Raw genomic sequence first — 27,889 nt, 5'->3', positions numbered from 1 at the left:
ATCCGCTGCTTCTGTGGCTGCTGGGAGAGATTTCCCTTTCTCTTCTTTGTTCTCACAGCTCACAGGAGCTCAGCTTTGGATTTGGCCCTGCCTCTGCGTGTAGGTCGCTGGAGGGCGTCTGTTTTTTCGCTCAGACAGGACGGGGTTAAAGGAGCCGCTGATTCGGGGCCTCCGGCTCACTCAGGCCGGGGGTTGGGGGATGGGGGAAGGAGGGGCACTGCGTGCGGGGCCGGCCTGCGGCGGCAGAGGCAGCGTGACGTTGCGGCAGAGGCCGGCGTGACGTTGCACCAGCCTGAGGCCCGCCGTGCGCTGTCCCGGGGAAGTTGTCCCTGGATCCCGGGAACCTGGCAGTCGCGGGCTGCACAGGCTCCGCGGAAGAGGGGTGTGGAGAGTGACCTGTGCTCGCACACAGGCCCCTTGGTGGCGGCAGCAGCAGCCTTAGCGTCTCCCGCCCGTCTCTTGGGGTCCGCGGTTTTAGCCGCGGCTCGCGCCCGTCTCTGGGGTTTGCGCTTTCAGCCGCGGCTTGCGCCCGTCTCGGGGGCTTGCGCCCTCAGCCGCGGCTCGCGCCCGTCTCTGGGGTTCGCGCTTTCAGCCGCGGCTCGCGCCCGTCTCTGGGGTTTGCGCCTTCAGCCGCGGCTTGCGCCCGTCTCGGGGGCTTGCGCCCTCAGCCACGGCTCGCGCCCGTCTCTGGGGTTTGTGCTTTCAGCCGCGGCTCGCGCCCGTCTCGGGGGCTCGCGCCCTCAGCCGCGGCTCGCGCCCGTCTCTGGGGTTCGCGCTTTTAGCCGCGGCTCGCGCCCGTCTCTGGAGTTCCTTTAAGCAGCGCTCTTAAACCCCTCTCCTCGCGCACCAGGAAACAAAGAGGGAAGAAAAAGTCTCTTGCCTCTTCGGCCGGTGCAGGCTTTTCCCCGAACTCCCTCCCGGCTAGTCGTGGTGCACTAACCCCTTCAGGCTATGTTCAAGCCGCCAACCCCAGTCCTCTCCCTGAGCTCCGTCCAAAACCAAAACCCGAGCCTCAGCTCGCAGCCCCGCCCACCCCGGCGGGTGAGCAGACAAGCCTCTCGGGTTGGTGAGTGCCGGTCGGCACCGATCGTCTGTGCAGGAATCTCCCCGCTTTGCCCTCCGCACCCGTCGCTGTGCACTACTCCGCGGTCCCGAAACTCCCCCCTCTGCCTCCCGCAGTCCTCCCATAATAGTTTCTTTAAAACTATTTTGGCTGTGTACAGACCTGCCTCATTTTGACCAAAAACAAAGATTGTCTCTGGCAATGTGGGAATTATTTTTTAAAGCAGATTATCAAAATTTTTAAATGGTCTGTGGGGATCATTTGCTGAGTTTTGTACGTGGTTCAACTACATGCCAGGAGAGAAGAACAGAGATGGGCTGGGAGGCTGGATGCTCACCGGACAGACGTTCTGTGACATCAAGCACCGTGCGGCCACTCAGGAAACGCACCCGCCCAGCAAACGCTTGTACGAGGCCAAGGTTGTCTGGAAGAGACGGAGAATGTCAGTGGCCATGATGCTGTGGCCGGAACGAAGGCACCAACTGTTCAGGGCTAGGTACACGCAGCACCTACATAAGGAAGAGCCGCTTTGGGAAGCTGAATTAATTTTTCCAGGTTATAATGGGGCCACTTTAAAAAGTGAATGTACACGGGGTGTTTGGGGAACAGTGATAGTTACACTATCACAGGCCCCATTTACTCCCATAGATCCATAGATATTGTCTGTGCTTCCTCAAAACTGCTGTGAGCTTTGGGGCAAAGGAGGTAGGTAGATCGATAGACCGATCAATAGGTAGATATAGATGATTGATGACAGGTGCACGATTGATAGATGAGATAGAAATAGCTAAATAATCGAGAGGTAGGTAGACAGACAAGTAGGTGATAGATATAGATAATAGGTAGATGATAGATGAAGTATTATATACGAAAGCTGTAGATGATAGATAACAGATAGGTGAATGATATATAGAGATAGATGGATGAATTGATGTAGATGTGGATATAGAGATACAGTTTTAGGGGAAACTGAGGCACTGAGACACAATTATACCAAAGGTCAGTAAAGGGCTAGGATTGGAATTCAGAAATCACGGCTCTCCTCAAAGCCCGAACTTGGGCACTAACCAATAGAACGTACCCACTACCAGATGGCCGGTTATCTCCACGCTGAACATTTACTGATACCCTCTAAATAATAAGCATGGAGCTGAGAACTAAATAAGACCTGGTCTTTCTGCTCCTCGTCCCCCTCAAGAGACTCCTTGGCGGAGGAGACAGACGCTTGAACGTGAACTCTAACACGGTGGGAGGCTCCATGCTCACGTAAGCAAGGGCCTGGGGTTCTGGAGCTAGGGTGACCAACACATCTCAGTCTGCCCAGGACCTTCCCCATTTTAGCACCGAAAGCCCCACAACCCTGGTAAACCCGGATGGCTGGTCACCCTGTCAGGAGCAGAAGCCCCTGGCTGGCTCTGGTAGGGTCAGAGGAGGGAATGTGCAGGTTAGGGGTGGGGGAGCGCATATGATCTCTCAATAGTTTATTTATAACCTCCCAGCACCCCTACAGCGAGCACTCCAGCCACACTGCCCCAGGAGCCCAGCTCTCCTGCTACCCAGCCACACCCATGGGTGAAGGCTGTGGCCCCGAGCTCTTCTCCACTGGGATCTTAAAGGAGTGTTTATTAGAGATGAACCACTAATGGTGAAACCCCAGCAAATGGGCTGGGGGACGTGTGGGGATAAAGAGGCTCTCTGATGTTCTTTGTTATTTCTAAAGTCAACTCCAGCCGGATCCCGTAGCTACCGAATTTAGAAGCTGCTCCTTCTTCCCCGTTCCAGCTGACGTCTCCTGGTTTCCCAAACTATTAAGCTTGAAGTCCTGCATCCCTCACAAAAGATGGACGAGCAAGGTGAGGAAAGTGACTCTTTCACCTAAGAAAGGGATGCTAGCCTAGAAAATCAACAAGGGCAGACCCATCTCCTTTTACCCCTGGATTTCCTCTCCATGACCCCTGGAGGCACCCAGCATCCCCAGCTCCCACATCTGCACCACAGCAGGCGCAAGCAGAATTCCATGGGAGTGGGCAAACAGCAAAAATGCATTCCTCAGGGGATGCGGCTGTGGCCTTCCTGCGCCTGTCTGGGAGGCGAGGCGCGTTACCACAGCAGCCCCAGCAAGTGTGTCCTGGACTTCCAGCCGCTGACCATACTCAAGGCCAGATTTCTCTTGTGCAGCGGACAGAGATTAGCAACCTGCCTAAGGAAAGTCTTTCCAGGCAGTTCCACCTTCTCTGAGACCTTCCATACCTCAGCACAGAGCCCCAGCATCCCCAGAGATGTACAAGCAAAGCTTTGTTTTTCCATCAGGAAACCATTCTAGTTAAGAGCTAACTCCTACTTCCCTTGCTCTCCTGCTGAGACCCGTCAGAGTATAGAGCAGAAAATGTACACATGTACATCTCTGCAGCTTGCAAAAGCTCCATCCATAAGTCCAGAGTCTTTAAAATAATTTGTTCTGGGAGATAAAATAGAGGCCAGACTCTAGAATATTTCAGTTAGCAAGAAGTGGTCTCAGGGTGTCCTGGTAAACCTGTAAATGTGTAAGAAGAGATTTCTATATCAGCATCACCTGCATTATTGTTTCCAGGTGCTTCTGTTTGTCCCACCCCCATCATCAGCCATGAGCTCACCTCTGAGAACAAGGACTTCTCCCTCCTTGCTCTCCCCCATCAACACTCAGTCCAGGACACTCTCTGGGCGCCGCTAGACCTCCCCTCATCCTGGCCACTGGCATGGCCTCCCAGAGCCTGAGAGAAGTGAAGAACCTGGGGGAATACTTGAAAATGCACATCCAGCAGACATCTGTGCCAGGCCATGCTCCCAGGCACACAACAGGTGCCCAATAAATGCTTATGGCGAACAAGGCAATGTTGAAGCAGAGACACTAAGTTGGCCCAAACTGGTCTATAAACCCCAGACACCACCCCGAGGAGCTGCCTGTCTGCCTCTGACTACTTCCATAGTGATGGCTCACCTTTCAGGTCACACCCACGTTTAATGAGACAGCAGCTAAGGGGGTGGACTCTGGTCCAGATCGCCTGGATCTTCCGTGTTTTACTGTGTGACGTTGGACAAGTCACTTACCCTCTCTAAACCACAGTCTACCCGTCTGTAAAACAGGGATAATACTAGTACCTTCCTCATAGAACTGCTTAGGATAGCGCCTTGGGCAGACAATTACTATGCAAGTATCAGTTATTGTGGCTACTATTACTATTATTACCTAAAATACTCTGAAAGCCCAGCAGCCTTCACGGTAGGGCGTCCAATTCAGAGGCTGGAATCTAACTTTCAAAAACTTAAAATCCTGCTCTGTTAACCTAGCCCAGGGTTTTCATAGGCTTCTCTTCCACACACAAGGAAAGCCACACTGGCTTTGGTGCTGCCCACGCAAAGGGGCAAGCAAAGCCCTTCAATATAGAGAAAATAGCCACGGGCTGGCAAGCCAGACACCTTGGCCTCCCTGGACCTAGCCTCCCCTCCCCACAGTGGGGCTGAGGTCTAGCGGGCCTCTCACCTGTTCTATTCAGCCAAAGCCCAAGGTCACTGAGCCACGTCATCCCCAGGCTACCGGGAAGCCAGAGAAGAGCTTTTAAGAAAACATAAGAAGCGTGCTACACGGACAGTGGCAGCGAAGACACTGCAGTCAAACCGGGCCCCCAACAATAAGCACAAGACACAGTGAGTTATAACATGTCACAGACACATTCTCCGTGGCCGGGAAAACTGGGTCTGCTCATTGCAGGAAAACTGGGAAAGATCCCCTGAAACAGAAAAGTACAGGCTGTGCCATAGCGCATGACGGAACTGTTAAAAGTGACTCAAGTTTGTAATTATATACAATGCTCACACCCTGCTTTTTCTAAGAAGGATGCAAATTTAAATGTGTAATATTATCATGACACTATACACAAAGACGCACAGAAAAAAATACCTAACATAAAACATGCTAAATGTTAATAATGGTTTTCTTTGTGGAGTTGGGACTGTAAGTTTTTTTTTCCTTCCGAAGGCTTCCTATTTTTCACTTTCTCAATAATTAATAAGTACGACTTTTACAGTGGAGGAAAATAAAGTTTATATTAATATATTTTAAGTTAACTAGAAAGACTATGTAACAGCATGGGAAACTGGGTGGTATTAAATGAAAGGAGCAAAGTCAAAATTGTATTTACAGGGGCTTCCCTGGTGGCGCAGTTGGTTAAGAATCCACCTGCCAATGCAGGGGACATGGGTTCGAGCCCTGGTCCAGAAGATCCCACATGCTGCGGAGCAACTAAGCCCGTGTGCCGCAACTACTGAGCCCACGTGCCACAACTACTGAAGCCCACACACCTAGAGCCCATGCTCCGCAACAAGAGAAGCCACCGCAATGAGAAGCCCCGCTCACCGCAACGAAGGGTAGCCCTCTCCTCACAGCAACTAGAGGAAGCCCACGTGCAGCAACGAAGACCCAACGCAGCCAAAAATAAATAAATAAGTAAATTTATTTTTAAAAAATAATAATAAAAAACTAAATAAAGTCAGAGCAAAAGAGCAGAAGTATTGTAGATCTGAAGCTGCCCATTTCTGAGTTTATCTGCTCCCTCCAGCACCCGGCCAGGGGCTGCACCACATTGAGAGAACTCTTTCCGGCATTCAGTCTAACCAGGAGTGCGGTGAGCTGTCAGCAGCCTGATGCTTTAATTAGTGAAGTTTCTTCTGTAACTAACCAGGTAACAGAGCCCAAAGACAGAACCAGCCAGTCTGCTGAGGAACTGCCTTGACCCCTGGAACAACTCCCCTGAAATCAGAGGGTCTTGGTGAGGAGTAGAAAGGGTGCCCCTCCAGACTCAGCCCCAGAGAGGCCTTAAGGCAGGCAGTGACAGAGGGCAGAGGTCAGGGAACAAGGCTCCCAACGTCTCCTTTTTTACTGTCCCCCAAAAGGGGACATGGGCAGAAATCCCACCTGTTCTGTCAACCAGCACATCACCGCCCCACTCACCCTAGGGAAAAAGAAGGGACTGGGAGAGATGTGGTGGCTGATGCGTGGATTTTGTCACCCAATTCCAGAATCAAGAGGTCACCTAAGAAGACCAACCTCCCAGTTTGGCTGTGCGATCTGGACCTTGTGCCAGAAAACGGCCTGCCTCACCTGTGTTCTTGACCTCCTTGGCCCCCGTTGAGCAGGAAACAAACAGTAACAAGCTGTGACTTTCCACACATTTATATCACAGCACTTCACAGCTCCTCTCCAGCCTGGAGCCCAGAATCCCTCCTGGGGCACGAAGAATCCGGCTTGGGAGAAAGCTCCCGCTGCTCGAAGGGCTCCACGCCACTTCCAGGAGGGGCCTCTGGGTGCTAAAGGTCGACTAGAGCTGCCCGGGCTCAGCCTGGGTGATATGGGAAGGAAGATGTACACCCTTCTCTCCTGTCACACCCGCCCCAGCCTCTGTGTCCACCACCTAGTCCCCTGGGACAGTGGGAAATTTCATTACTTGCATCTGTTTTTCCCTCTGCAGGCCAGGCCTAGACCATTCCAGGCAGAAGAGAACCATTCCCTGGGAGAGCTTGATTCCACCCCTGGTACTCCCTGACAGTGATGAATTCTCATTGGCAACCTAATCCCTCAGTTCTGACCTTCACGGATTTAGAAGCTGGCTCATTAACGTCACAGTTAAGAACACTTCCAAAAGCAACGTAGCTGATTGGGTTGAGAGAGTATGGCTCACAGCAAAGCCCTTGACCACGCCTGCTCAAATTACTTGGAGCCAACACCCTGGACGTGACACTCTGGAGCCTTGTGCCAGGGGTTAGTGGGCTCCATCCATCCCTTTGACCCCATTCCATTCCAGCCTAGCACTGACCTAAGGATTAGAGAGAAGGGCAGTTGCCCCTCTCACCTGCCTCCATTCTCCCCGCACCAAATCCTCCGCTGATGGGCAGAAGGAGCATCGTCAGCCATCCCAAGGAGACCCTGTCCCAGGAGGAAAGGAGAGGTATAGGCATCTTCCTGGTTGCTGCAACCTGCCTTGAGGTGTGGCCAAATCACAGAAACAGGCCATCCCCAGGCCCCCTTTCCAGGGTGTCCAGCCCAAACGGAAACAGCAGGGCCCCACGTAGAGGGGATCTGAGTCTTGCGACAGTGTGAGAAACCAGATTCTGCAGCCCAAAGTTCCAAGGCTCTAGCGTGCAGAAGGAGGCCGACTCAAAGGCAAAAAGGGGAAACTAAAACACCTGGAGGGGGAAGAGTTAAAAGCTCCTCTCGCCAGACAAGGGTGCTTAGCTTCTTCAAATAGCTAAAAGCCTATTTTGTTTGATGCGAGGTTTTCCCAATAAATATAGGGCCCGCGGTGATTTACCAAGAGCCTTGGTTGTTGGCAACAGCAATCTCACTTACCCAGAGCAGCGCCGAGAACAAGCCGTGATTTAGAGCTGGATTTATTTTGTTTGTTCTACAGCAACACACTCAGCAAATCACAATTCCCTCTGAGATGAAGAGAGGAAATTGACAATATTTATGATCTCGAGAGGCGGAGAAGGGCCTGACCAGACCTTTGATTTGTAACTGAAACGTCTCCTGGAGGCTCCAGCCAAGGACACAGCTGCTGTCCCAGCCCCAGGGAGCTGCACTAAGGCCAGGGTGCAGTATGGGGAGGAGGGGTGGGTGTGCCAGGCAGTGTTTCCAGCCGCACCACGGGGATGCTCGGCGCGTCCTAGAGGCAGGACATTGCTCTGTGTTCATCGGGACATATGGCAACAAGGGCCAACAGCGGTTCTCAGATCATACATTTCCTCACAGCAAGGCAAGATTAGGTTGTGAAAAACTCGTGGTTCTACTGGTCTGAACTACGTCTATCATGTACTACGTTCTCACACACCGGAGGTTTCAAACTTGCACTTCAGTCTGTGTACTAGATACACCAAATTAGATCACCATCTAATCATCTACGAAAGGAATGGATAACAGAAGTATCAGTAGATGCACCAAGATTTCCACCTAATGTTCAAGAACCAAGATGTGCTACTGCAAAGCACATAAGGAACAGAGGAGCTCCTGCCTTTCCTGATGTCTCTCCCATAGCTCCCGCCTTTTTGTTCTTTTCATTTCTCCCCCAAGCCTCCACTCCACCCTCACTCTCCACCCCTCACCCCAAATCCCTCCCACCCAAAGCCCTGGCCCCAGTCTTCCTAAAAGGCAACCCTCATTCATTCCATGCTCAAAAAGCCAATGGGTCCCAGCTTGACTCCCATGTCAGACAACAAAGGTAGCCACCTTTGTCCTCTCCAACAGGCTTGCCCTACTGTCTCACCAGCATCCTGCCTGGTCCCCATACAAGCCACATCCCCTGCTACCATCTCTACAACTGAAAAAATTTGACAACTCCTCCTAGGTCCTTCTTGGCAATCGTGATCTGTTTTCCCATAAGTGCCCTGTTGGCCCACTCACTGTGGTGCTGTGTGACCTGGGGTGAGTCATTTCCATCACCTGTACCACGAGGAGGCAAGACTAGATATTCTCCACATCTCCTCCACTTCTAACAGGTGGACGTCCCGTGGAAAAGCCTGCCAACCAAGAACCTGGGAGGCCCTGGGCTGCCCACCCCTGCCCTACACAACCTCTGGGGAAATATTTGGCCTGAGAGCCAATCAGTGCCTTTCACTGCTCTGCTGATTCCCAAGCAGGGAAGGTGGGAATGTCCAACCCTAACCCTACGGAGGGACAAAGGAGGAAGCCAGCTGCCTACCAGAGCCAAGCAGGGGCTGTGGGCAGGTCACCCAGACTCTCAATCATTCCATCCAGCGCCGTCGCCGCAGCAGTGTAAATTCCTGCGTTCTTGGAGTTGAGGTTATCTGCTACAGCAATGATGATGGAGAGCAGCACGGGCTGTAAGCTCTCTCTCAGGAGGGGTATCATCCTGGAGAGGGACTCCAGCGCCCACTGGTTCACTTTCTTGTTGGAATCCTGAAGCCTTGGGGTGAAAGCATCAAAGACCTGTTGAGGGAACAGAAACCAAGAGCCCATGGGAACCCAGTCTGGGCAGGAGTCCCACAGCCCAACTAACTGCCCTTGGAGGGTACTCCTCCTGCATCCCTGGCAGGGGCCATCCAGCCTGTGCCAGAACATTCCCAGTGACGAAGAAGAGCTCACCTCTGAAAGGGGAGGAGGAACAAGAGGGGAAATGACTGTACACTGAGTACTCGAGTGCAAAGGGTGTACAGTGTAGAGCATCTTGTTGGGTACTCTGCACTCGCTCATGGAGTGATCTTAACGACCCATGAGGCACGTGTTCTCGTCCTCAGTTTACCATTTTTAAAAATAAAAGGGCTTCCGTGGTGGTGGAGTGGTTGAGAGTCCACCTGCCGATGCAGGGGACACAGGTTCGTGCCCTGGTCTGGGAGGATCCCACGTGCCGCGGAGCGGCTCGGCCCGTGAGCCACGGCCGCTGAGCCTGCGCGTCCGGAGCCTGTGCTCTGCAACGGGAGAGGCCGCAACAGTGAGAGGCCCGCGTACCGCAAAAAAAAAAAAAAAAACACCAAAACAAAAACTGAGTCTGACAAAGGTTAAATGACTTGCCCAGATCACACAGCTAGTAAGAAACTTGAAGCTTGTGTCTTAACTACTCTTCTATGTAGAGTGTCAGCAGCCTCACTTCCGGAAGGAGCAGGCATCTGCCCTCATTTCCAGCCTGTGAAAGCCTGTGCTTACTCCGAGCCACATGTTCTGCCCCCAAAACCTCACGTGCGTAGCTGGATCAGGAGTCGCCCTTAGCTGCAGCATCCTGCACCTCTGCCCTCCTCCCTGTAAAACTGCTGGGAAGATGAAAGACACCCAGGACATCTCTGAGTGGTCCCAGCGCACCCAGCAGGAGGCGATGCCCTTGCCCAATTGGCCACTTCCAGATAGTCTTATGGCATTACCGTGGCAATTGGATAGCAAGTGCTTGTCAGGCTCCCTTTACCCTGAAGCGATGTCTGGCGCAATGTCCAACCCTGTCCCGAGTTGGCGGTGATGAGCTCTGACTTGGCCTTGCAGTGCTCAAGGAGCCGCTCCACGCCTTCCATCCGAGACTGGTACTCCTCGGCCTCCAGCAGCCGTGTCAGCTCCCGCAGCTGCTCCCCATCTCCAAGCCACCCCGCGTGGAGGAGCACAGCCCTGCCAGCGCGGGCCACTGGAGCTGAGCCTACGTGGAAGGAGCGTCTGATCTGGGCAGCCCCAGGGGATGGACACATCTCCTGTCCCATGCACAAGCCCCAAAGACAGGTGGGGCTGAAACAAGAGTTTCACTTGCAACGTAGTCCACCCCAGCTTCCCCTCTACCTGCCGCTTGGGGACTCAGGCCTTGGGAACTCTGGAAATGCTTTTTCCTCAGGGAGCAACAGTTCGGTTGCCTAGAGCTCTATCCCCTTATCAGGCGGCAGGGCTCTCTCTTTCTACCTTTTTTTCCTCTTTTCAGAAGCTATGTTAAGAATCGGGTGAGGGGGACTTCCCTGGTGGCACAGTGGTTAAGAATCCACCTGCCAATGCAGGGGACACGGGTTCGAGCCCTGGTCCGGGAAGATCCCACATGCCGGGGAGCAACCAAGCCCGTGCACCACAACTACTGAGCCTGCGCTCTAGATCCCGTGAGCCAAAACTACTGAAGCCTGTACGCCTAGAGCCTGTGCTCTGAAACAAGAGGAGCCACCACAATGAGAAGCCTGCGCCCCGCAATGAAGAGTAGCCCCGCTCACTGCAACTAAAGAAAGCCCGCGTGCAGCAGCGAAGACCCAATGCAGCAAAAATTAAATAAATTAATAAATAAATAAATTTTTTTAAAAAAGAAAAAAAGAATGGGGTGAGGGAGCTTGGACTGAGGGGGTGGAAATTCATGGAAGGATGACTGGCACAATTTAACCTAAGAGTGGGGGAAGGTCTTACCAGGAGCCTGTATCCCGAGCCCTGGCTGCCTAGGCTCTGCTTACACTCCTCCAGAACTAGGGAAATGTTAAGAAGCTCTGTTGTCTTACACTGGGATCACATGCCCATCATTTCCCCTGGCCTGTTTCAGCCAGCATGGGAGCTGCTTCACACAGAACTCCAACCGCCCACTGCCAACTCAGACCTGGGTCTCTGAGCTCATGCCCTACACCCGGGTCCCACCCAATAGAGCCCCACATCATTCTGACATTCATCCCTACATTCCACGCTCTTTGCCTACTGAGTTCCAAGAGAAGTGCCAGACACTGAGAATAATGAGATGAGAGATGTGGACTTTGCCCTCAGGAGCTCACAGACCAATGGGAGACAGAGGACTGAAGGAGGGGGGCAACCGGCCCAACCGGAGGACATGAGGGCAGAGAGTCAGAGAGAGCTTCTGGGAGAAGGTGACAGGTGAGCCACATCTTGTAGTGTAAATAGGCATGTTCCGGTACAGATGGCACAGCATAGGGAAAGGCACAGGTGTGAGAGAGAACGCAGGGAACGTGAGCTGAGAGAGCATGCTTAGGAGAGAGAGCAGGAAATACTCTAGAAGAGGTGGGCAGGGGGCTTCCCTGGGGGCCCAGCTTAGGAGTCTACACATGTTTCCTCCTGGGACATCGCAGAAGGGTCTTAAGTTTTGGGCACAGGAGTGACTGTCAGATTCCTGTTGGATTTCTAACCCCTACTAATGCCCACCCTCTAGCCCCTTGGCCCATTCCTTCTCATCCGCCTTGATTCCACCTCTGCCTCTAAATTAGTCCCAGGCCGGCCACTCCGATGAGGAAGGCCCCTGCTGCCTCTAAGTGAATGGAGAAACTCTGAGCGCACACAAAAAGGCTGACCAACAATCCATCCCACTTAAACTGCACCTACACGGCCAAGACTGCAGGAGCCCATCTCTACCAGCAGATGCTCCTGAAACCCAGCATTTGCTCTCCCCAGATCTGGGTGAGGGAACCCTTCCCATAAATTTACCCATGAGTCCTGCTGACCCAACTAGGTCTCAGTCACAGCCCAGATGCACACCCCTCCCCCCAGGGCCACCACGGCGGGGCCCGGGCCAAGCAGAACATCTCCATCAGCAGTCTTGGATGGGGAGCCCCAGGGAGACAAGAGCTACTGTACCCATCCTTGCCGGGCAGCCCATTCTCACACACCACAGACTCCTCGACACCTTGCGGCCTTGGCAGATGGAAGTTCATCACCATCTTCTATTCCCTTGAAAAATACACACAGAACATGAACCAAAAGGGGTGGCCCTATGGGGAACGGCCAGACACTCCAGTCTAGACCGAAACAAGAGGAATAACCTGTTCCACCTGCGAGGGCACAGGGGAGTCTTCCAGAGCACTGATAATCGGGTCACAGATCAAGATCCCCACTTAAAAGATGGAGGCAAAGAGGCCCAGGGAGGCCTCAAGAGACACAGGCAGTGAGAGGCAGAAGCAGGTCTGAGCACCAGGAAGAAAATTCCCACCGTCAGGAGTCGTGGATGAAATCAAAGCCTCTGGAGTGCACGCCCCCCTCTCGCTGACCAGCGTGAGGGCTGCGAGCTGCCGGGCTCAGCTCTGATTCCCGCCCCAGACCAGCTCACACCTCGCTGACTGCTGACTCACCCACTGTTTAATAGCTGTCATGACCTTCTGCAAGTCGTGGGATGGGAGGGACTGCTTTGGAAATGCATCAAACCTTGTGTTTGACATTAAGATATTCACCATCTTCCGGCCATAAAACCTGCCGTTGGAGAAAGAGCAGGATGGAAAACAACCACAGAAATGCAATATAAATTTGCTTTACATAATTCTTCTAATTGCAGTAAGAGAATTTTAATACTTTTCTCATTATGACAGTAATCCCCACCCAGTTAAGAACTAGATTCATGAAAGAATAAACAACCATAATCTCATTACCAAGAGAAAACCACTTAAATTTGTACATATTTCTTATAGTCTTTTTTCCAAGCATATATACATTTTCATTGATATCAGAATATATAAACAATATTTACCCAGCTTTTTTCACTTTACCATTAATCATCTTCCCACATCATCCTCTTCAATGGCTAAATATATTCTGTTAGATGACTATACCAAAGTGTATTAACATTTTTCTAGCATGAGACATTTAGAAGTCTGAGGAAGTGTGCAATGGGGCAGTATAGCGGGGGAGTGGTCAACTCTATCTGATAAACAGTGGTGGGCAAGGTGGGGGCATCAAGGAGGGCTTCACTGAAGAGGTGACCTTGGGTTGGGACTCAAAAGATGAGTAGGAGTTCACAAGTGGGATGGGATTAAGGAGTAAGTGGAGGAGGGGAGACATCCCAGCGTCCAAAAGACAGTCTGATAGGTCTACAGGTGTGTGGTTGGAGAACAGTCGGCAGGGACTGGTGTCAGGAGAGAATAGGCTAGAGAAGAAGATAGGACTCAATTTAGGGAGATGTGAAGGAGTTGGGCTTTAGGCTGCAGGCAATGGGAAGCTGAGAAATGATCAGATTTGCACTGAAGTCAAAATGTCTCAAGCAGCACTGTGGAGGATGGATCTTTGGGGACAAGGGTCGGGGCCGGGAGACCCGTTAGGAGGCCATTATAATAGTCCAGGCAAAAGATGACGAAGGCCTGACATAGGCAGGAGGGTGGGGGTAAGTAGGGACGATCAGATTCAAGAGCTGCTAAAGAAGATGAAATTGTAGGACTTGGTGGGTGATTGGAGGGGAAGCCCAAAGCATCTAGAATTACCATACTTCACTCAACCTAAACCTCCACTGGTTGTAAAATGCACCATTAATTTATTTTCCACTAAGGAAAAACAGAAAAAGAAGACACTGGTGATTTCCACTGCCTTCAGTGACACAGCCCCGTGTGTGAAAGCCATCCTTTTGCATGCTATCTCAGAAACAGAAGTGACACTTTTGTGGGAAGTGTCCTTCCTTCCTTAGGTTGGATAAAGTACTTGTTGGTTGCCTTGTAAGAAACTGTGGAATTTGGGTCATTCTTTCAGTGATGAATATTTGCGTTAATATCGAATTTATGTCCCATCGCTCTATTTCCATGCCTTTTCTCATATAGGATAACGCTTCATTTCAATGCCAAATAATAATGTAATATTTCTAAGACATTTTAAACGCGATTAAACCCAACAATTCTCCACAGTGACTCCTTAAATAAATATAAAAGGCTAAGCAGCAAAGAAAGGCTCATAATGTAGTTCCTACAATGCAAACTGTAATTCAAACATTTATACAATGAGCAACAACGATCAAGTTTTGCAACTGTATAGATAGTAAAGCCCAAGTCATAACTGCTGCCTGGCCACCAGCAGCTGTGAGATGCCTCGGATTCTAAGATATTAAAATGTGGGAGGGGGAAAATGAAGTATGAAATTCCCCATTCTGCATCTAGATGACTTGGTAAAATAATAGTGACTTCATAAGAGAGGGAACATAGCCAGAGAAAGCAGGCTTTAAGAGAAGGCAATGAGCGCATTTAGGGACAGTTTGCACTGACGATGACAGTGGGACATCCCGGTGATGGGTCCTGTGGGGGCATCAGAGAGATGGGACAGATGCTCAGAGAAGGGCTGGCCTGGAGGGAGACACGGGGAAGCATCAGAGTTTGCTGTGGTTGGAGCCACTGGAAGTGATGGCACCACTCAGAGAAGGCTGCAAGAGGGGTACGAGGATGAAGACACTCCTGCAGCCACGGGCATCGGGGTGCAGGCAGGCGGGGGAGAAAGGCACAGAGGAACGAGGAAAACCAGGGAATGTGGTACCACGCAAGCCGGAAGCATAAGGTTCAAGAAGGAAAATGAAGTGCCGTCAACGCCATCCAGTGTGAGAGAGAGGGTCGGAATGGAGAGGGTTTAGATCTGGAGAGATGTTGGATCTTAACACCCATCCCCCCACCAACAATGAAGAACCAGCCAACCAAAACCTTCTACTTCCCTGACAATAGTCTTCCTGCCAGTAAATGGCACTATCATTCACCCAGTTGTTCAGTTTAAAAAACCTAAGCATCATCTTTGATTCCTCTTTGAAATCCTCAGCACCCAACTGCTCTCAGCTATGCCTTCAAACTATACCCCACTCCACCCCTCCTCCCCCTGCTGCAGCCTCCAGCACCTCTTGCCGAGACTCCGGGTAGCCATCTGCCTGGCATCCCTTCTCCATCCTGGCCCCCTCCCCCACCATCAACCCTCCAGTAAGTAGTCAGAGATGTTTTTTGTTTGTTGTTTTTTTTTATAAATAATTTTTGTTTATGAGGTAACCAAAGGGGAGTATTTTCTAAAAAAATGAGAAAGCTGCCAAAATTGTTAATCGCTCTTTCCCAGATCAGATCACCCATCAGCTTGAAAGCCAGGAGGAAAGCTTGGGGATCATTAAATCTGGTGCACAGGGCAATATTTTCATGATTAGTCTCCCCTGAAATGTCCAATCTTTTTTTTTTTAACTTTAGTCATCCAGCCCCTTCACTGGTCAGTGAGTCAAGGAAGGGATTTAACAATAGATACTAGGGTTGAGGGGTTGTCTCTTCCTGACCTGGTTTTCAAAAGCCTGGATCCTTAATGATATAGGAAGGGTTTGAGGCATATACAAATTATTTTGGAGAATACTGTAGTAAGACCAAAATTGTCTTGCTGCCCCCTCTAAGAAAGAGGACAGATAGAGGATAGTTCAACAGTAGTGGGTCCGATAAAGAGAATCTCTGTGCTATCTTCATGGCTGATTCCTGGAGAGGTAGAATGGAGAGGCAGAAAATCCCCAAACAGGGTCCTACAGAGACAGCAAGTTCCAAGTATAAAAAAGTTCTGTTTTGTCTAGGCCTTCTTCCTCTCCATCGAATTTCCCAAAGCCTAACATTATGTTGTAGGAGGAACAGAATAAAGAGATGTTTTTTTTGAATCAAAAGGCTAGCAAACATATAAAGAAGCACTCAAACTTGTTAGTAATCAGGGAGGGGAAAAAGAGTATTCGGAAACAGCCATGAGCTAGAACTTTTCCCCATCAGATGGATAAAAAATGTGAAATCCAGAAACTGCAATGTTGTAAGGATGTATTCGCCTCGGCACTCAGGAGGGAGGCGGAGGGGCCCCCGCGTGCGTGAGGGCTCCGGCGATGCCTGGGCGGCCTGAGTGAACACGGCCCTGACCTCACTCGCGCATCTGGGCAAATTCCCAAAGAGATCCTCCTGGGCTCTGTCAGGGGCCACTTACAAGGACGGAGGTACAGCACCGTGGGAGTGCACTGGGCAGGGTGGGAGGCATCCCGTGCATTGCATCCCTCCAGGGCTGCACTGCACGGACACACCACACGAAGGCACTGCCTCAGACACAACACAGAACGCAGTGTGGACGTGCCCTCTGGAGCTGTAACCGAGCGTGCTGGGGGCCCTAGACGTGGTGATAACACGCCATGAACCGGGGAGTGTGATTAACTGCACCCCAACACCAGGTTTTAAAGACAGTTAATCAGATCCTATCACTCTCCTGCTTAAAACCATCTAACACTGCCTCACACTCCTACTGAAAACATCCTCCAGTGCTTCCGGTCACACCCAAACTGGAATCCCAGCTCCTGACCAGGGCCTGCGAGGCCCCCACCCCGGGCCTGGCCTTGCCCTCTCCGTCTCATCGCCTGCCACTCCCCTCACTCACGGTGCTCCACAAAGGCTCGCCTTTCTCTTCATTAAACAGCAAGCTTATCCCACCCGGGAGCCTCTGTACTATCTTCCTTGGCTGTGACTCTTGTACCCCAGACCCTCAAAGAGCTGGGTCCTACTACCCAATCAGTTCTCCACTCAAATGTCACTCCTTAGAAAGATTTCCCCTGACTCTCAATCTAAAGTAGTCCTGACCCAGTTCTCTACTACATCTTGTTTTACCCCTTATCTGTGTCTAAAATTGTCGTAATTATTTACTTGCTTATTACCCAACTAGGAGGTAATCTCCAAGACAGCAGGGGCCTAATTTTTCTTATTCACAGTCATATTCATAGTAATGAAAAGAATGCTTATCAAACATCTCTTGGAAAATTGAATGAATGGATGGCCTCATAGAGAATGGAGCTGGGCTGGGACAGGAACTAGAGCAAGATTGCAATGGCTAGAGAGGGAGTGGAAGGTGAGAAAGGAGAGCCAGGGGCGGGGGGTAGTGGCCATTCCCTGAGCGGGGCCCGGCTGTGGCGGTGTGGAGAGGTGGGACGAAAGCTGCAGGGAAAGGACACAGCTTCGTCCACCGACTGTCCTTCCGAGTGGCCCCGGGGAAGCTGAGCTACTTGGGCCTGAGCCCTCGAGGCTGGCTGGTTGCCTTGTCTGCCCTGGGCTGGCCAGGTCAGCCGTCCCCAGGACCCTGGCCCTGCATTACCTGGTGTCCTGGTTGGAGTCCTGGGCCAGCCTCACCAGGTTGTGCACCAGCATGTCTGTGCTCTCTCTGGTGCCTGAGAGAAGCCTCTCGGCGCCTATCTGCTCCAGGACGACCGAGAGGTGCTCGGCAGTGCACTTCCAGACTAAGGGGTTTCGGTGGCTGAAAGGAAACACAATCACGGACAAAGGCTCAGCCAAGGAATGCGGTGTGTGGGTCCCCAGCCTGGCACACATGACCTACAGGTGTGCATCCATGTTTCATGCCTCAGTGGGCTCCGAATTTGGTCCCGAGCAGACTAAAGGGAATCTTCAGAGAAAGAGCAGACCTTCCCGACACTGGAACTAAGGATGATGACAGGGTGGACTGAGCACGTGAAGACACGTGACGTCACCAGACGCACTGTGTGCCTGTCATCCCCGTTCCTTCCTGAGCTCCTGTCCTGCCTTTGCCTAAATGATACACTTCCCCACATTTTCTCCACTTAGAATAACCTACTTCTGTCTTCTGAGGCCTCCAGGCAGAAGTGGTGCTCCCTGGGAGTGGCAGTGTCCTTGTTCCCTGGGAAGTACAGGGGTACCCGCATGGCTTCCAGGGGGCACCAAGTCTTCCTCTCAGTCGAATCCCCCATGCCCCACAGGTGCCAGGCACATGCCGACCCTTCAGCACTTCGTGGGAGCTTCCTGCACATTCACTGAGCTGAATTGAGGCGGGGCCTGGGGGGATAGGAGATTGATGGATGATTTCAGGGAGAACCTGAAATCTTACAGGAGGAGCCCATCAGGATGTCACCTCTTTATTTCTCACCCTATTCAATGTGGATTCAATGTGCCCACAGTCCATGAGGTGACACTGGCCCCAGTGGAACACAAAGGGAGGCTTCTGGGCTCTCCCTACTCAGTCTGGTCCAGGGACCAGCACCATTAGCACCTGAATCAGAATCAGCATTTTCGCCAGACCCCCGGGAATTCAAACGCACAGCCCTGTACCGGGCTCCCCCGGTCCTTGCGCACAGCCGTCAACTGTCTCAGTTTGCTGCGAGCACAGCCTCCCTGCCAGGCACCATACTGAGCACCTTCAAACCAGCGTCACCTCAACTCTGTAAGCGTACTCCTGTCATCATCTTCGCAGGGGAGGAAGCGGCGGCATGGGGAGGAATCCAGAGATAAGTACAATTCATTTCTCCTGAGTTAATAGTAGCCACAGAGGGCATTCGATAAATGTGAGGTGGAGGCAGCCGCTGCTCGAAGCGCTCTTTCCTGAATCAATTCCTTTACTCCTCACAACAGTATTAGCAGCGGGCTGGCCCAAAAGTTCGTTCAGGTTTCGTCTACGATGTTACAGCAACACCCGAACGAACTTTTTGGCCAACCCAATATTATCCCCCTTTTACAGATGAGGAAACCAAGGCATGGGGAAGTTTAGTAACAATCCAGGATGTGAACCCAGGCAACACGGCTCGGGGGCCTGTAGGCAAAGGCCTCTTGGCTGCTCCAACATGCCCTGGGTTCTAACCCGATAGGCCACCCTGCTTAAGGGTTGGTGTCGTAACTGGCTTGCTGGGGTTGAGAGCTGTTTCACCCTGTGGGAGAAAGGGGCTTGGGAAATGCTTCTGGTTTTGCTGCTGTGTTTGGTTTTTACATAAAGAGAAAGCAGATCTGGCTGCGGAAAGGCTCCAATGGCTGCCAGCCCCCTCCTCCACCCCAGAAGGCCAAGTGGCACCAGCTGGAGGAGGGTCTTGTGCCTTGTTCTCCTCGTGGCCCAGATTTCAATCAGAAGGAAGCACTCCTCCCCTGAGACAGTGGCAGGGGCTCCTCGGGCACAGGGCCAAAGGCTGTCTCTTGCCGCCCCGTCTCTGGAGACATTACCACAGCCACTACGGCTCCCCAGTGTTGAGCAGAAAGATAGCACCTGTCCCTTCCCAGCTGGGACCCGGGGCTGCACTGAGCTCCCCTCGTTACCCACTAGGCTGGTCCAGGAGAGTGGGAGAGAAGCCACCAATGAACAGGGGTCTTCCTCACCCAGGAAAATACGTGAGGTGCCTGTGCCATCTCCCTGCTCCTCCCCCACCCCAGCGCCTCTCCCCTTTGCGTCACCTTCCCAGGCCACCGCCCCGCCCAGACAACAGGCCCCCGCATACTAGATGCCCGCCAAGGTGAGGGCCACCAGGAGCGAGTGGGGTTCACGCGCTGCACCATGGCCCCCAGGGACCGGCTGGCCGCCCTCTGGATGAACTTGCTGGTGTTCCCCATCTTCTGGAGCAGGCAGCGGGCAATCTCTTCAGCCTCCCGGTCCATATTCTTCTTCAAGGCCCGGAGAGTTCTCCCAGGGTGCTGATGGCCAGGTGGGACACCTTGGAGCGGAGGTTGGTGACCTTGGAGAGAGATGGAGGGGGACCCTGCCAGGTTGCTGGGCCCTGCCAAGGGCTCCAGCACCTAAGAAGAAGGAACCCTGCACCACCCTCCCCGCAGACTTCACCCTCACCCCGGCCTAGGCCTCGCCAGGCTAGAAATGGAAACCCTACAGCTGTTCTGGGCAAAACAGTCCCGTTTTAAAGAAACACTGTTACTGTTGCTATCATCATAATTATCAATTCTATTATTATCATTATCATCTGAAATTTGTGCAACACTTAGTCTTGAAAACACAATTATTTATTGGACCTTCACAGGCCCCCCACTGGAACAGTCCTATTCCCAAGGGCATGGGTCATGGCCTCCACTTGTGATACGATACATCTTACTGCCCCTCTGAGCCCAGCCTAGGGCCAAGCTCTAGCCCCACAGGAGAAAGAATTTGGGAAATGTTACAACTGCCCAGAAGTTAGAGATCTGGCCCAGAGATCTGGCCCAGAACACTCCTGAGGCATCCTAAGTACAGAGGACAATGCAGGGCTGTGACAAATTGGCACATGAGATTCTGATTGTTTCAATACCCAGAGATTAGAAGTAAGGGAACCCCGGGCCTCAGGCTTTCCAATCTGAGAAATGGGTGGCTAGCTCCTGCTTCAGTGGGCTGAGGGCTGAGAAATAGGCAGGGATGCCCATGTTGCAGGGAGCCGTGGGCCCCTCCGTGGCTGCTGTGTGACCCACACTGAGCAACACCACCAGGGAGGGGGACTGGCTGGGAGTCAAGCGGAGGACAGGACACAGGAGGCCTCGCCTCTCCAGTCACGGCCAAGGACACGTCGTGCAGCCTCCCGGCGAGGACCTCCGAGTGACAGGCCGCCAGGCGCTGGATGCTCACTAGGCCCTTCTCCTTCATCTGCCTGAGAAGCAAGTCCAGGCCCTGTCCACAGGCAGTGGCATGGGAGGAGCCCCCTCCCTCTGCAGACCAGGGCGTGCCCATCACCAGCACCTCCACCGCAGCGTGGAGGGATTCAATGGCCTCGGCGGCAGGGTGTCCTGGTGTAACACCCAGGCTGAAATCCTAACCGTCCCGTGCAAGCCATTCTACGGGGCCCGTGGCCCATCCCCACCCAGGATGGAAGCCCACCCCAGAGCCCGGGCCTACGCCAGACACAAAGCCAGCACCTTCGAGAGAGGGCACTTGCACGTGAGGACTGAAGACGAGGAGGCCTTCCTGCAAAGGTTCTGGACCCCAAGTCATCGCTCTGCTCGCAACTAAGACTGTGTGTGGGAGGAACACGGGAGCAGAATGAACTTGACTTAGAAAAATGAAGGGCTGTGACCTTCCTCAGGCCCCCACGAAAGCGCCACGGAGTCAGATCGTACTTTCTAGGGCTGGCTCTGGTGAGCCATAGAGCAGTGCACGGGGCAGGCGCAGGCGGCCAGACCCACAGGCACTCCCCCTCACGCCTCCTCCTGGGGACAATGCTTCCTTCTGATGAAATCTGGCCACGAGGAGAGCCACGAGGGCCTGCAGTGGGGGAGGCGGGGGGTGCGGCGGCCGGAGCACAGGGAGTGTTTCCTCACCAGTCCGCTGCGTTCCAGGCACTGCAGGGCATCCACCAGCCCCAGCTCCGTGTTCGAGAAAGGCCTTAGCTCCTTAAAAGCCCGAAGGGTCCGTCTCCTCCTCTTCTTCCCACTCAGGAGACCCAAAGTAAGCACCGCAGGTAAGGAGTGAGCTGCACTCACAGAGAAGGAAAGGAGCAGGCGGGTGACCCGCACAGCGCCGAGCCCACCTTAGGGGGGCACGCAGGGTGAAGGGAGCCGCGAGGGTGAGAAGCCAGGGCCTGGGCTGCACTCCCTGGGGAGCCACAGAGACCACCGAACTCCTACCCCTGGTTGACAGTTTCTACCACCTACCATCGCCCATCTGATTATTATAAACAAGCTGGCCTGTGATAGGCTCTTGATGTCATGTGACCAAGCCCACCGCGCTGGTGACGCCACCCAGAATCCCGCCCTGTCTGTGGCTCGAGGTGAGGCCAGCAAGTCTGTCAAGGAATGACTCCCCTGCTCTCACCTCATCCCCACCCAGGAGCCCATGTTACGGCTTCTCCTCCTCCTTCTCTCCGACTCTCCATCCTTTTGTGAAGCCACCCAAGACAGGGAAGCGGCCCAAAGGCAGCCAGCGGGAGGAAGCAGGAGACAGTGAAGGCACCGACGAGACGATTAGCTGACACTTGAGTGGTCAAGATGTGGCCACACTTGCAGGGACTGACAATAAGCAGGGATGTTGTTTAAAAATCAGATCACGTTTTCTAGGCTGTCCTTCCTTGGGGACAGATGCCAGAATCATAAAATTCTAGAACAGGAAGGACATTTGGAGGTTTCCATCTGGTCCAATGCTCCAATCACAGAGCTGAGGCACCAGAAGCCCACAGAGGCTAGGACGCCCACAGTGCCTCAGTTCCTCCATCAACAGAGCCTGAACTGGAATCCAGAGCTCTCACTTCCTGCCTAGTTTTCCTTCAGAGGTTCATCTTTACATGACTTTCACTATGGCCTATCTAGGAGGTCCTGGGTAAATCTGAATTGGGGCAGTCCTTTATTTAAAACCAAGAAAAAAAAGAACTCATTCCTGGATTCTCCTCTCAGCTTTGCCATTGGATCAAGATTCATTAGCCAAAGATTCATTAGCCATAGTCCATATGGGCCACCATCACCTTAAGAGACCTTGGGTGACCTTGAGTCTCTGTTGTCTATAAAATGAGTGGCTTAGGTTAGATAGCTCAATATTTCCCAAGTGTCAACCATTCAGTTACCAATTTCATGATTTTTTTTGCTATAACTCTAAATTACTTTTACTTTATTTATATGGTACTTTTCTTCAAATCAACCCACTTTCAAATCCTAAATAAGTTATTTTAAAGGGAAATTTATGTCACTACCATAATTGGTAAATGATTAGTTGTCATGGTATACGATAAATAGGTACAGTAAAAGAACATTATAAACTCAAGCTACAAAAGGGACAGTCAGCTTCTGATGTCTCAAGCTGGGAGAAGGATCTCTTTGTTTATAAAGGAGTTCACAAGTCTTAGAGAGGTGCTAAAAACTAGCACCAGATTAAGACTTTCTACTTGATGGAATCAAAAGGATAGAAAGAGAATAGAAAAGGGAGGTCAGTCAATATTATTTCTAGCACAAAACTGATGCTCTATTCTACCAACAATGTCCACATTTAAAGAAACTCTGAACCAGGTTGGTTGTTTTCAAATGTTCTTTACTAGCAAAATCTTTTCAAATGAAATCCCACGTGGAGCCCCAGTATTCAAAAAGGGGAGACAAAATAGACACTCCTCTGGTAGAATGGGGACAGGGCCTCCCCTTGTCCCTTGGCACCTTCCTGAGTGTCCCATAGGACCTTCAGGTCCTCAGATTCCAGCCCTGACATTTTATAAGGCAACAAGCAAGAACCCAGGGTCTTCCCAGAACCCTTTTTTCCTCTTCCTGGTGTTTCTAGCTACCCCCATGGAGGCTGCTTCCAGCATCTGTGGTCCTGGTGCACTGGTGAGTCCTCTAGGACATGTCACGCAGGCTGGGCACACCTGTCCAGCCATCCACAATTCCCGTTACAATGCCCTGGGTCCCCAGCCTGGCCCCCAGATACTTCTGACTTCCAGACACTGTTCCTGTCTCTGGCAAGGTGACCACCCCAGGTTGCCCCCTCCTCCGACATGGGCAACTGGCAGAAGCAGAGCAGCAGAAGTCACCCTTGCCACACCCCAAAGCACCCCAAGACAGCATAGCGAGGGGGACACGTGCCCCCACAGCCAGTTGGTCTAGGTCCCGCCTGAAGCACGGCGGGCAAAGCTGAGTTCCTGCTTCTGACAGGGATGCTGGGCAGTGAGGCCCTGTCGGCCCGCTTCTTCAGGATGACGTCAGTGTTGTTTCTGCAGGGGCTGCTCAGCCCAGCGGGCACAGAGAGGGTCCCACTGCCCCGGAGGGTAAGGAGGCCTGTGGAGGCAGAGAAAATCCGAGGACAGAGCTGGTCCTGCCTGTCTCCCGGCCCCAGAGTCCCCCTTTGGAAATGCGCCCATCAGTGAGCTACAAGACAGCAGACGCGGCTCCCTGTCCTGTCTCAGGACGGAGAGAGTGGGAGGCGTGGACAGCTTCTCTTTTGGCCCAGGTGTTGGCCAAGAAGTCTCCCCAGCCTGAGGAGGCCTTCCCAAGCACCCAGTACCTTCCTTCATCAAGGTCCTCCGGGAGCCCAGGCTCTGGGAAGCGAGCTCCCTCCCCCTCTCCCTCTCCGGCTCCTTCACTCTCCGGACCAACTCCATCTCCTTAATCTGCTACAGCCACATCTTCTCCTGGGCAGACCTGGCTACGGTGACCTGGATCCAGTACAAGATCAAGGCAAACTCCATCACCTTGGGGACCCAAGTGTGCTTTCTGTACCTTCTTCATTCCATCAATCAGGAATGTGAGTGGCTCCTGTGTGCTGATTGCTGTTCCGAGAATGAACAAAAGGTCAAAGGCCTTGCTCCCCATGAGCCACATGGAGTGGGGAGATGACAGCAAACAGACAGCCTCTAAGTATCAGGCGACATGCACCGGAAGGCAAGTAAGGGACACAGGGTGACGGGGCTTCTGTTTCGGGTAGGGAGACCCAGGGGGACTCCCAGAGGCGGTGAAATTGAAGCAGAGACATAAATGAAATGAAGCGGGGGAGCAGGCCCTGAGGCTGAGGTGTGCTGGGCGTGGCTGGGAGTCCTGAGGAGGACACAGGCAGGAGCACTCTGAGTCAGAGGAGGGGCAGGACACAGGTCGCAGGTGGCAGGGATGGGGCCAGAGCCACAGCGCACTGGGCCCTGTGGTCCATGGTGGGGGCTTGGGCTTTTCCTCCGGAGGACACAGCAAGCCACTGGAGGTTTTGAGCAGAAGAGTGATGTGATCTGATTCTTTTTTGTTCTTTTTTTTTTTTTTTTTGACTGGATGGGGGATATTTTCTAAGTGTTGTTTTTAATAACTTTTTATTTTGAAATAATTTAAGACTCACGAGAAGTTGCAAAAATAGAACAAGGGTTCCCATGAGGTGGGGACTTGGACTGGGATAGCAGGAATGAAGATGGTAGAATGGCTAGACTCTGGACATGTTTCAAAAGCAGAGCCCACAGCTTTGGCTGATATATGAGGTGTGGGATGAGAGAGAAAGACAGGAGGCAGGGATGGGCCTGAGATTTGGGGCCGGAGCAGCTGGAAGGCTGGAGTTGCCTTTTACTGCCATTCATGGGAAGGGGACGTGGGGAAAAGGAGGTTTTGCGGGGGTAAGAGTTCAACAGTTAAGCCTTGGATGAGGTAAGTTTGAGATATAATTAGAGACCTAAATGGAGACGTTGAGTATCAGTTCTATATAAACATAGTCATATAAATTAACAGCTACTGGAGATTGGGGAAAGTCCTGGGCTGGAGAGGGAGATTTGGGAGCCCTCAGCATAGAGGTGGTACCTAATGCCATGGTCTGGATCAAATCACAGGGGTCTGTATAAATAGATAAGACGCTAGAGGTCTGAGCCCTGGGGGCTCCAGTACGTAGAGGTCAGGAAGACAAGAAGGCACCAGCAAAGAAGGACCAGGAAGGAGCTAATTTTGATGTAGTCAGACAAGCAAGAAAGAAGTTATCCCTCGTCTCCGTCCCTCAGTGGGGAATTCAAGAAGGATGAGCCACAAAAGCTGGCAATGGGTCAAGCTGGAAGAGCACTGAGATGTGTTGCACGTGGGAAGGTGGCCTCACTGATGTCTCAATGGGGGCAGTTTCAGCGGGGCTGGCGGGGACTAAGCCCCACTGGCCTGTACTCAGAAGAGGATGAGTAGAGACACAAGGCAATATTTTCTTTGGTTTGGTTTGGTTTTAAGATGAGAGAGGAAACAGAGAGCTACGATGCTGGTGGGAATGATCCCGTTTCAAGGAGAACATTGTTGATGCAGGAGAAGGACAAGTGCTAGAGCTGGAATATTAGATGGATTGAGCTAGAACAGTAGGAGAAGGTGGTGAGTGAATGGGGTGTTTGAGGTTGAGAAGTGACGGTGGTGAAGTTGTTTGCAGTGCCAACGTCTACAGTATGACCATGGGAGTGAGTGGCTAAGGTGTGGTGGAGGATGAGATCAATTCATGGCCCTGAATTTCTCTTCCTTGTCTCATGGTCTGTCACCCTCGCTGGAGTGGGAGGATGTGGTGCCTGGACCTTATTAGCATCACTGGGTCCCCTAGTATATGCATATAGCAGGCTTTGAAGATATGTTTATTGCACTCTTATATCTCTGTTTCAAATAATGACCATGACAGTGACTCTCCACGTTTCACTAAATTCATCCGGACAAGAATCTGGATGAATCATCTGGATCAAGGTCACCTTAGAAGTCCAAGGTATTTGTCAGCCCGTCAGGCACAGGCCTTTGGCTGATCTGCCTCTGAGTCAGCTGCCTCTGGGTTGCTATCTTGGGTGTTGGTTCAAATTACTAGGCTTGGTCACCTAAGCCCCTCTGCACTCTCCCCCACATCCTACTTGCTTCTGAACCATGTGTGACCTCCTTCTGCCCTCCCTTCTTCCCTCATCCCCACCCCTCAGTTTCCCCACTGTACTCTTCCCTTCACCTAGTCTCCCTTACCTCCATCCTTCTCCTCTCTTCTTTCTCTTCTTTTCTCCAGCCTTCACCCCAAACCCATCTATTAGGTTTCTGGCCTCAAGTACTAGGGGCAGCTGCCTCGGGGCTCTTCCTTGCTTTCCTCAAGCTGGTCCCACACTTACATATTTCAGAAACATGTGTGTGTTCAGCCAGTGGTCCACTCTGACCCCAGCTTCCTCTTTCCCTCGCTTTCCAGGTACCTTGGTGCCACTCTCCTTCTGGTCCTCTTCTTCTAGCAAGGCTGGGTTCTTTGGCGTGGCTGAAGGAGAAGGCTGTCGGAATAGAGCAGACTGAGGAGGAAGGCAGGGCAGGCTTCTCAGGGGCAGCAGACCTGTCTCGAAACGGGCAGGACCAAAGGTTTTTGCTCTGAGGAGTAGAGAACAAGAATGGAGCTGAGGACGCCCAGCACCCAGGAGCAGCAGCCATCCCTTTGGGGCTGAGACTCTATGACCCTGTGGTTGGTGTGACATTTTCCTGCCTGAGCCCCTCACCCTCAGTTCTTCTGCCCAATGCTTCCTTGCTGGAGAAAGACACAGGTTAAATTTACTCTACAGGGCGGCACTGGCACGTATAGAACAGGCTGCCCAAGGAGCAACACCCTCCTCCTTTCATCCCTCTATCCATTCATTCAACTGGTACTGCACACCTTATTCTAAGACTGGGGGTGGGGGGATGCGGGGAGGGAGGAGGGAGGATGCTGGGCAGGAAATAGGGGCAGATCCGTTATCTAAGAGTTTTAAGATATTTCCTGAGAACGTAAGTCTGTTTTAACTGGGAGGTGTGTACTTCAGAAAAAGGAAAAATAAAATGAGCCCACTGACTGTTATATACCACCATGCTCCTATCTGAGACTATGACACAGCATGAAGGGCCCAGAGAACTAATGCCAGCCCCGGGCTCTCATTTTACAGACAGGAAAGATGAGACCCAGTGACCTTCAGGTGCTCTTACGATTGATAAAATACAAATTCATTTCCAAAGGACATCAAATCCATAGTATCTCTTTGTCATTCTATATTTTCCCAATTGATGGCTTCAAAGAGCACATTTCTGGTAATAGAGGCAGTCTGCGGGTAGGTTCATTCGTTTTCTCTTTATTTATTTATTTATTTTTGGCTGTGTTGGGTCTTCGTTTCTGTGCGAGGGCTTTCTCCAGTTGCGGCGGGCAAGCGGGGGCCACGCTTCATCGCGGTGCGCAGGCCTCTCACTGTCGCGGCCTCTCCCACTGTGGAGCACAGGCTCCAGACGCGCAGGGTCAGTAGTTGTGGCTCACGGGCTCTAGAGCGCAGGCTCAGTAGTCATGGCACACGGGCTTAGTTGCTCCACGGCATGTGGTATCTTCCCGGCCCAGGACTTGAACCCGTATCCCCTGCACTGGCAGTGGACTCTCAACCACTGTGCCACCAGGGAAGCCCCCATTCGTTTTCTTTTAATGAAAGAAATGTTAAACCAGGTTCTCCTGCCTCACAAAGTTTGGAGTTCACTGTCCTT

General features: G+C 52.1%; 1 protein-coding gene across 1 annotated transcript in view; it reads right to left on the bottom strand.

Moving 5' to 3' along the window:
* The window catches only part of TOGARAM2 (TOG array regulator of axonemal microtubules 2), a 51,068-nt gene that overhangs the window by 10,449 nt on the left and 12,730 nt on the right, over positions 1 to 27,889 (bottom strand). The window contains 18 exon segments of the mRNA XM_032652234.1: positions 1,401 to 1,487; positions 8,825 to 9,049; positions 10,048 to 10,218; positions 12,130 to 12,182; positions 12,184 to 12,227; positions 12,626 to 12,743; positions 17,367 to 17,525; positions 19,504 to 19,534; positions 19,537 to 19,680; positions 19,683 to 19,737; positions 20,526 to 20,631; positions 21,299 to 21,312; positions 21,314 to 21,450; positions 23,565 to 23,600; positions 23,603 to 23,728; positions 23,955 to 24,132; positions 26,599 to 26,641; positions 26,643 to 26,764. Coding sequence (XP_032508125.1) covers positions 1,401 to 1,487; positions 8,825 to 9,049; positions 10,048 to 10,218; positions 12,130 to 12,182; positions 12,184 to 12,227; positions 12,626 to 12,743; positions 17,367 to 17,525; positions 19,504 to 19,534; positions 19,537 to 19,680; positions 19,683 to 19,737; positions 20,526 to 20,631; positions 21,299 to 21,312; positions 21,314 to 21,450; positions 23,565 to 23,600; positions 23,603 to 23,728; positions 23,955 to 24,132; positions 26,599 to 26,641; positions 26,643 to 26,764 — 1,849 coding nt within the window.

The sequence above is a fragment of the Phocoena sinus genome, chromosome 13 (genome assembly GCF_008692025.1).
Source record: "Phocoena sinus isolate mPhoSin1 chromosome 13, mPhoSin1.pri, whole genome shotgun sequence".
NCBI classification, from domain to species: Eukaryota; Metazoa; Chordata; class Mammalia; order Artiodactyla; family Phocoenidae; genus Phocoena; species Phocoena sinus.
Note: the sequence above shows the minus strand (reverse complement) of the source record. Positions and strands in the feature narration are given on the sequence as shown.